Source organism: Triticum dicoccoides, chromosome 3A (genome assembly GCF_002162155.2).
Source record: "Triticum dicoccoides isolate Atlit2015 ecotype Zavitan chromosome 3A, WEW_v2.0, whole genome shotgun sequence".
NCBI lineage: Eukaryota > Viridiplantae > Streptophyta > Magnoliopsida > Poales > Poaceae > Triticum > Triticum dicoccoides.
This window is the reverse complement of record NC_041384.1, coordinates 747,117,250-747,126,376: the sequence shown is the minus strand read 5'-3', so window position 1 is coordinate 747,126,376 and position 9,127 is coordinate 747,117,250. Positions and strand designations below refer to the sequence as shown.

General features: G+C 43.4%; 1 protein-coding gene and 1 long non-coding RNA gene across 2 annotated transcripts; one reads left to right on the top strand and one right to left on the bottom strand.

The window, feature by feature from the left end:
* The first annotated feature begins 683 nt into the window (after positions 1-683).
* On the top strand, positions 684-2,655 carry LOC119270656. The gene is made up of 2 exons (XR_005134245.1): positions 684-1,232; positions 2,244-2,655. It is a non-coding gene; the product is annotated as an uncharacterized LOC119270656 (long non-coding RNA).
* A 509-nt stretch (positions 2,656-3,164) lies between these two features.
* Positions 3,165-7,888, bottom strand: LOC119273252. The gene is made up of 13 exons (XM_037554483.1): positions 7,529-7,888; positions 6,401-7,036; positions 6,174-6,323; positions 5,994-6,080; positions 5,762-5,917; positions 5,586-5,678; positions 5,371-5,514; positions 4,980-5,303; positions 4,710-4,907; positions 4,506-4,646; positions 4,294-4,424; positions 4,140-4,215; positions 3,165-4,063 (listed from the first exon to the last, which is right to left on the bottom strand). The coding sequence occupies exons 1-13, from the start codon at positions 7,871-7,873 to the stop codon at positions 3,974-3,976; spliced, it is 2,571 nt and encodes an 856-aa protein (XP_037410380.1). The 5' UTR covers positions 7,874-7,888; the 3' UTR covers positions 3,165-3,973.
* Between the last annotated feature and the right edge of the window lie 1,239 nt (positions 7,889-9,127).

Genomic DNA, 9,127 nt, shown 5'->3' with positions numbered 1-9,127 from the left:
GTGTGTGTGTCTTCCAATCCCTGACTATGACGATTTGCTAGCGCGTACTCTTTCAATGACGACTTCCATCTTGTACATAAGTGTGTCCTCCAAAATGGTTGTGTGTCTAAAGCACCTCGTAAAGCCTTTGGGCGTCAATGGGTTCGAGTTCTCAAGAAAATGCTCGTATGCATCGTTCATCATCTCTAGGAATTTTCTCTCGCACGGCGACACCTGGTGAGCCTAGCAAGTACAATGGCCTTTTGTCTAAGGTTGTTTGTAGCAGATGTACGTACACACACGTATTTACACACTCTTTTGTCACATCTTCATGTAGCTTCGTAAGTTTCAGCTCATACTCCATGGAAGAATTGCCAAAAAAAGCGATAGGTGGAAAACCAAAAACTAGCCGTCGAGTTAACGTTAATAGTGTTAGAGTTGTGTCGAATATTATTGTACAAGAGCTCTTTTATGGTACCCTGGGGTAAATTCTGGCCGTCAATTCGTGAAATCGTGCGGTTTGGCGTGACATGTACTGCTCCAGTTCTCGCGAGCGGTAGACCATGCACTGGTTAACTCCCGTCCTCCAGTATAGAAGTCCCGAGGGCATTTTGGGAAGAAAATTTCGTGAAGTTAGAAAAGGCATCAGCCCGGCCGCGTGTCGAACAGGCCTAACCGGCCCTCGTGTCCAACTAGCCCACCCCCCTCCCCATCCCAATCCAATTTCGTTCCCCACCGTTTCCTTCGTTCTCCACCGCGCTCACTAGCTAGGGTTCCGGCCGCCGCCGGTGAGCGCCTGCCATTTATGGCGGATCAGGAAGCTGCCGAGAGGCCCATAGTCTCCATCCCTCGCCGTCCCCTGACGCCGCTGCTCCCATGGACCCCGTCGCGCTCCGGGACAGGCCGGCGCTCACCCCCGAGTTCTCTCGCCTCGTCTTCTCCACGGAGCTCCCTGCCGACGCCCCACGCCGGAGCTGTGGGCCGACCTCCCCTGCGGCCCGAGTACGACCCCAAGATCGCCCAGCGCAAGGACGGCGGGAAGACGCCCCTCATGGTGTCGTAGTTCATGGTGGAGCTGGTGGGCACCAAGGTGGTGGACGGCGAGGCGCCGCCCAGGATCCTCCACTTCAACCCCAGGATCCGCGGGGACTACTGCGGCGAGCCGGTGATTGAGATGAACAGCTGCTACAGGATGCAGTGGGCGCGGTCGCACCGCTGCGAGGGCTTCGCCTCCCGCCCCGCCGAAGAAACTGGTGAGATTCAGATTTGCCTGCTTAATTCGTTCACCACTTTAGCTAGTAGTTGAGTTGAATTCATGTTGATTGAATTTGACTTCATCTTGCCATCTCGTGTTCTTCCCTTAGCTAAGAGGATTGGATTGAAAATGGTAGGAACTAGGAAGGGATGCAGCGTAGACATGGCGGACAGGCCCAAAATAAATACCAATTGTCCCGCAAAATATTAATCTCAATTCTCACTCACAGATTATGACCAAGTGATGTTAGACCGATCTATTTGCTGACTTATTTTTTACTTTGAAGTACTGCGCTAAGTTGGACCTGGCTTGACCCAGTTAATGCACTTTAGTGACCTGTTGTTCAAGATTTTTTTTACCTAGACATGCATTTTCTGCATACCATGGCTAAACGAACAATGCTCATGGTGTACAAGTTCAGTGACACACCATGCTTACCTAGATTTGCATGAGTACTTACCGACATATCAGTCTTAAGGTTTGAGCTGTAATGCAATCATTGTACTGAACAGTGTGGAACGAAATCGTCAGTTAGAGCATGCATGTACTTGAGTTTTTGGTACATTTCTTCTATCTGGTCTTCAGAAATACCCAAATCAACGCGTATTTCGTCATGTACATTCAGTTCAGATGGTCGAGATATGCACTTGTTTAACTTCACACTTGTTAAGTACAGTCCAGGATATGCTAAACCTTGCAAGTACCAGATGATGAGTGCTCTCTCTCCTACAGGTCAAAGAGCCCTGCAGGTCAAACAATGCTTGCTGTCACTAGAAACTGATCAAACTTAAAATTCAGTGCGAAACCATGTGCTTGAGATTTCCCACTGAAATACTCATGTGCGTGCTTTATAATTATAAGTTTCTCCACTAGAGTCTGTCTACTTTGTCATGACTAAATGATTCAAAAAGAGGGATCGCACCCCATGTCTGCCTTCTTAGTTTAGGTCAAGCTAAAAATTCTTCTTGAATTTCCAAGCCACTTATATGTTCAGTTGTGTGATTTGCAGGCTGAGACATTGCTAGGTTACTTGCATGAGCAACGACAAGGGGGCGGCTCCAGGGCTGGACCAGGCGGCACAGCTGAGCATGCTGAAATGCAGAAAGTAATGCTTGGTTTGTCCTTCACCTCGTTGGCTCTGTTTCTTTATTTGGGCGTCGAGAACAGAGCAGCCCTATATGTATTGGGCGCGATGATCATGTGTAAATAACAGCCGACTTTTGGCTCAGTTCTGTGAATGTACATATGTGGTCTGCGACTGCGAGTGATGGAAGGTTAGATGGCTAGTCACTAACATCAGTTGAGAGGAGCATCCAGGTTATCTTAGGAGAGGTCATGGGTTGCTGCTTAGTTATATGTGTGGTGTCAAAGTTGTAGTTGTGTACAGGACGTATGTTTAGGGTGGTAATATGGTAATGCCAGCTTGGCTTTGCGAGGTTGTTGGATATCTAGCGTGACTTGTTTCGCAAACTGTTTCCCGATTTCACCTGCTCCAATTGGTCTGTTTCTACCATTTAGTTTGAGAACAGATCTGAATTCTCAAGTTTAGGGAGCTTACCACATATGCCATGTGGTAGTTCACATGTTTGTCTATCTGTATGTTAAACAATACTAGAAATGGCGGACAGGCCCAAAATAAATACCAATTGTCCCGCAAAATATAAATCTCAATTCTCACTCACATATTATGACCAAGTGATGTTAGACCGATCTATTTGCTGACTTATTTTTTACTTTGAAATACGAGTCTGGTTCAAATTATACACTGATAATCGAGATTCCAAGTAAGATTGACAACCAGACTAACATGTAAACCTTTTCCAGGCACCTCCTCCAGCTGTAGCACCTGCTGGTTCAACATTGCTTGAAATGGCATGTCAGAGTTAATTCTCTGATGCTGAACTTGATGGTTTGCACTAGCAGGTAAACATAAATTCATCGTTGCAGTATCTATTACCACTTTGTAATGATGTCTACATTTGATGGAACTTTTTGTCATATGAAGGTTTTGGAGACACAAACAATATATTTTGCATTAAACTGAGAGCATTGTTTGACATACAGAACCCGTAATTCATGAAGAGAGACAATGGTAGACCGGTATACAATCTCTTACCGGAAATCCAATAGAACTAAAAAACTCTGTAAAAAGAATTCGTTTGATATTGAAGGATTTCACTTTATCATTTTGTTAACCAACACTAACACATACATGGCAAGAGAACATTATATTATACATAACCAATGGAGGCCTCACATATTAAAATTACTGACCAAGCACACAACCTTTTATTCACAACATCTAATGTGCATATGCACTCTCGGTTCCATCCACACATATGACGAGCATCTTGCACTAATTACCTGATTGACCATAGGAATTACAGCAACACCAACACTAGCTTCTGACTTGAACACGCTTGTGTGGAGAAGGGTGGTGATATAGAAGCTTGCCCCAAGGCATGCTTTTAAAATACATGATAGAGCATTACAGGAAGCCTAGAAATGCAATAGTTCAGAGACAAGTTAAGTTCATCTCCCAAAGTAAGCTGCAATCCTACAAGTTGATGGTTCAAAGTGGCAAATTCTAAATTGTAAAACTTTCTAAAGTTCAATCAGAACTTCAAAAATACGAGCATAAAGTTTAAACAAATCATAATCCAAATTTTATTCTAGAGAAAGTAGCAAATTGTAGCAGCATTCAACTCTCTTCGTCCTTCCTTCACGACTTTCACTATCTTAGTCCTCGCCATTTCGCCGTCCTTTCATGTTCAATGGAGACTCCACTAGGAGGGCAGTGAGTTGTTTCCTGAACCCGGGGATGTCATCCTGCGTAATAGGTTGAGTCAGTCTTATAGTTGTAACAACGGGAATGGTATGGTTAAATTAAGTGTGGACATCGTACCGCTGTGTAGGCTCGATCTAGATTGTTGCCTGTAAAATTTTCCATATTCTTTACCGCAAAAAGCCCACATGACATGCTGCAATCATATGGATTGTTTATAAATATTTTTTACTATGAATACTAAATGTATGATTTTAAGTGATGTGTACAGTACCTGTCTTTCTGTTGTGGTATGTTTTTGATAACTTGAAGTTTCCAAGTGTTGATGTTGAAATCCTTCCAAGTATCGACTTTTCGGCCACCATGCCGATATGCTACTTCCATATGGAGTTGCATGCCTTTGAGCTATAAAAAATTAAGAAGCATAAGACATATAATATGAGAATTAACTCTCGGTATATAGTTACTAAGCATTGAAAAATGTACCATATTTTCTAGTTCCGGGTGGCCTTTCTTAAACTGTTTTATTGGTGATGCCATCGAATCCAGAACTTGCACTGCTCTTTTTTTGGCATTGACAACCGCCACGTACCAATGCTTATTCATCATATTCACAGGAAGAGAAACCTGCATTTTAGACATAATTAGTTATGTACCATTTAGTAATTGACTTAGACTACTATGACTTACCATATCATGGGAAATGTAGTTTTTGCCATAAGTACTAGTAGACGTTTTGTTCCGTAAAGCATGGGTATAACTTGGAACGCTTCCGTCTCTGACTAGCACATTGCTTACTGATGCTCTCTCTAGAAAGATATTCCCGTCGGCCCGTACATCTGGATTGGGGCGCATGTGGCGTACCCATGTTATGGCTGCATCCAAGATCTGAATCGCAAAGCAGTAAGGAATCAAAATAGAAATAACAATTTGTTAACTATTTAAGAAGTTAGCACATACCTTGCATTGCAGCCATCCGTCCTTAGTACTTTGAAAGGTTGGTGCTGTCAAGCATCTAAGATCAGCGCGATATAGATGTATTTCATCAATTTGTACCAACACTTTCGAAGAGGGGGATGTATTGACATAGTCAATGACCTCGTCAACAATCTTCTCATCTGGAGCATAACCCGTTCCCGTTCTGGGAGTACTCATGTCTTTCGGAGTTTTCTTGACTCTTTTAGTTTTTTTGGGTTCATCAAAATAAATAAAATCCTCATTATTTGCAAATGTGGATTTCCTGTCTCTCTTCTTCCGTCCTCTCATCGTAGACCCTCCTGTTACCTGCGTGTCCAAGGTAGGAGATTTAATAAAAAAAATAGTGACTCGCATATTTAATATACTTACTTACGTCTGATTTTCGTGCATCGTCTCTCTCAAACTCTTTTTGCATAGTACTGATGTCATCCTGAGCACCTTGCAAGTTTTTGTCACTAGTGATGTCATCCTGAGCACCCTGGAAGTTTTGCTCACTATTGATGTCATCCTGAGCACCCTGCAAGTCGTAGGGAGGAGCTTGTAAAATGAGAAAAATAACTCATATAATTAATATAATTACTAAATTACATCAAAGTCTGAGGACAAGTCACGTCCATGAAGGGGCGACGCAACAAATCTGTCGCTGTCATTGTACTCGTATTCTGGTCGGCTCCAATAGTCCTGCATAGGTACCCAGTTGTCATTATTTTGTACATATGAAGGAAAGAGTGATTAAGTGCGTGTTTGGATGGTAGGGTACTTACATTGCCGTTCAGGTTGGTGTATAGCCAGTTCCTCAAATTTGCATTTTCCTGCTCTAGGTGCCTGAATTTGCGCAACATTTGTACGCGGGTCTGAAGGTGCTGCTCCATCAAGTCTGTTCTCACTCGGCAAACAAGATCATGAAGCTTCATCACCATCTACAGGCATATTAATGAGAAAATTATTAACCCTTTGGTGCACGAAGAAGTACAAAACTGAAGAATAACAAATTACCTTTGAATCTGTCGGTGGCAATTCATCAAACAACTCAGGTGTCGGCGACCTTGGTACCTCCCATGGCTCCTTTAGGTCATGTACGGTCTGAAATAAATTGATGAAATTGGTTCTTATTTTATAATGAAAATAAATATGGAAGAATAAAGACAAATGTTGTACAATACGTAATTTATGTACCTCTCCGGCCTCAAGGCGGTGCTTATCAAAAATAGCACAGACTTTGCGCACCTTCTGCTCGTCCCAGTATTGGACGAGTGGTCTATCTCGTTTGCTGTAATCAATTGTTCTGTCTAATCTATCTAGACGACGCTTCTCCCAGAACCAAAACTGCAAAATGTGGAAGTTAGTCATTGTACAATATTGTGCTACAATCATACATCTATATGATTAGTGTGAGGGTCAACCTGCAGCAAGGGAAGGTTCCCCTCAAGGTTGACTGTACCCTGGAGTGCTGTTCTTTCAGGATTTTTTCTCGCTTCATTATACTTGATAATACACTTCATTAGATGATCACGCGTGAGCTTTGCAAAGTTTATGGCCTTGATACTTTCCTTTGTCTGCACAAGCGGCACATAAGTTGACCTAACATATCTTTGAGTTGTTGGGCACAGTATGATCCCAATTGAATATAAAATGAAGGTTTGGAGGAACTCTATTCCATGTGTGTTTGTCTTTATATGTGATTTTAACATATCCCGTAGGTATGCAATTTGTATGCTCCGCTCTCCATATTCTCGGGAGACACTGTATGCCCGGTTCACTTCTATTCCTTCGGGTTCAACCCCTATCTCCCTTGTAGGTATACCAAATATGTGCTCCACATCCCGTGTGGTTATCGACAGTGGTTCCCCATCAATGATGAAGGCGTCACAGGTGGGGTCGTATAGCTCCACTATTGATCTGCACATGTTCCGATGAATTTTGATAGGAAGGATCCTCAGTAGGCCATCTAGGTCGACCTCTTCTATGGCTTTTCTCTGGTCTGCAGTGAAATCTTTAGTAATTCCATGATATGCTACAATGGAACAGACTTGTGTTTCCTGATCATTGGATCAAAAAGGATTTCAATTAGCATTATTACATAATAAATATAGAAGCAGTTAACCATGCATCTTTACTGCACATCTGACAACTATGAAATAAGGACTAAATAGTCCAAAAATGCCAAAGGGAGACCGACCTTCAGATTTTTTTGAAACTAAAATTTATGAATTTTGAATTTTTTAAAATAAAGAGCTCCATGGAGCTCAAAGACATATAGGTTTGTATTCAAATATGTCATTAATCTGCTATGATCTATTATGCACATCTGCCGGATAGATTAGAGTTTCACCGTATGTCTAACAGTAATGTGGATGATGAAGATTGATCTTTGGGAAACATAGGCGAGGATATTAATCAGTCAGAACCTACGAAACAAAATACTTTGCTCTAATATACAAATCTAAGAAACGAAATACTCTGATATAATATGCACATCTACGTAACACAATACTCTGCCGTAATATTGATCAGGTACTGAATTTCCTTACAGTGTTCCTTTTTGCTTCTGATTTCCCTTGTGGTGTTGTTGACTCCGCCTTGTCGTTCGTGTTCCGAGGAGTCCTTGGTGCCGGGTACCTTGGTGGCAGGTTCTGTGCTGGCTGGTTCGCAGGTGGCTGGTTGGTTGCTGGCGGTGGTGGCTGGTTCGCTGGTGGCGGGTTCGCTGATGCCGGTGGTGGCTGGTTCGCAGGTGGCGGGTTCACTGATGGCGGTGGTAGCGGGTTCGGTGATGGCGATGGTGGCTGGTTCGCAGGTGACGGGTTCACTGATGGCGGTGGTGGCGGGTTCCCTCGTGGTGTCTTCCGTGGTGGCGGATGATAAGAGAGAGGCTCCATGAACAAACTATGCAATGTCACACAGGCAACTTTCTGGAGGACGTCGTGGAAACGGCGGCGGCGGAAAATGGAGGGAGATTAGATCGAGCGTATTAGTAGTACGATGGGTTTCTGTTATTTCTTTCTCAGGATATTGGCAGCCTAACTCCCTTTATTTGCGGGACAGCTATACCTAACTCCCGTGCATGGCAGTCTGCAATACATATCCCAAGTGTCAAAAAGGTTAAATAAAACCTCCAATATATATCCATTACCCCTCTTTTTCTTTTATATCTCGAGTATTTTTTTTATTTCTTACAAAATTTTCATTCAACAATTCCAACACCAAGAAGTAGCACTCTCGACCGAGACTGATCCCTTGTATCAGGCTCAAAAGTCCAGGTTGATCGGGCATGCACACATGATGTGCAAAATTTGATGCCATTTCATGCAACGCCATCACGTACATCATGTGCAACTAAGACCGTTCGGGTCTGCCGGAGATGAAGTTTGAAAGGCGTTTTCTTTTCCAACTCAATCAAATGAGCTCAATCTTTGTCCACGCCCTCACAGCACCATCACAAGCATGCATGCCAATTTTTGTTGATTTCCGACGTTCTATGTATTTTTTAATGGTCGTGAGCCCCGGGGGCCGGCTTGAACCGGGACCAAAGGCTGCCCTTTAGTCCCCCCCAGGTCAGCCGTGTGCACTTCAGATAACCTCCACTCATCATCGCAAAGGACGGTAACCTCGAAGACACCATTGTATATTCCCCTTGCAATTGCATTGATAACGCCTAACCCATTTTTGCGTCACTTACCTATCGAGACTAGCCATTTGAGTATTGCCGGCAACGTTACTTGTGCACATTAGTGATCTTACTTCCCATATCATACATACCATATCATCGTCCCTGTCATCCATGTCATCACGTACGTCATGTGCAATCATGACCGTTCGGGTCTGCCGGAGGCCAAGTCTGAAAGGCGTTTTCTTTTCCAACTCAACCAAATGAGGCCAAACTTTTTCCACACCCTCACAGCACCATGGCAATAACACATGTCAATTTTCGTTGATTCCCGACGTTTGATGCATATTTTAGGGTTTTCCCGGTGAAAAAAACCCTAAAACACCGCCGGGACATGACACAACGTGCGTTCAGTGTCCGTTTTTGTCCAAATCATGCGTGGGGGGATAGATTGGGCATGCACACATGCTGGCAAAATTTGGTGTCATTTCATCCATGTCATCACGTACGTCATGTGCAATCAGGA

What these genes read in the sequence shown, in the direction of transcription:
- LOC119273252 (XM_037554483.1), bottom strand. Translation starts at nt 7,873, where the DNA reads ATGGAGCCTCTCTCTTATCATCCGCCACCACGGAAGACACCACGAGGG. An exon ending in ACCGCCTTGAGGCCGGAGAG is followed by an intron (nt 6,081 to 6,173) that starts GTACATAAATTA and finishes AATTTATTTCAG; the next exon opens with ACCGTACATGACCTAAAGGA. An exon ending in TGCCACCGACAGATTCAAAG is followed by an intron (nt 5,918 to 5,993) that starts GTAATTTGTTAT and finishes ATATGCCTGTAG; the next exon opens with ATGGTGATGAAGCTTCATGA.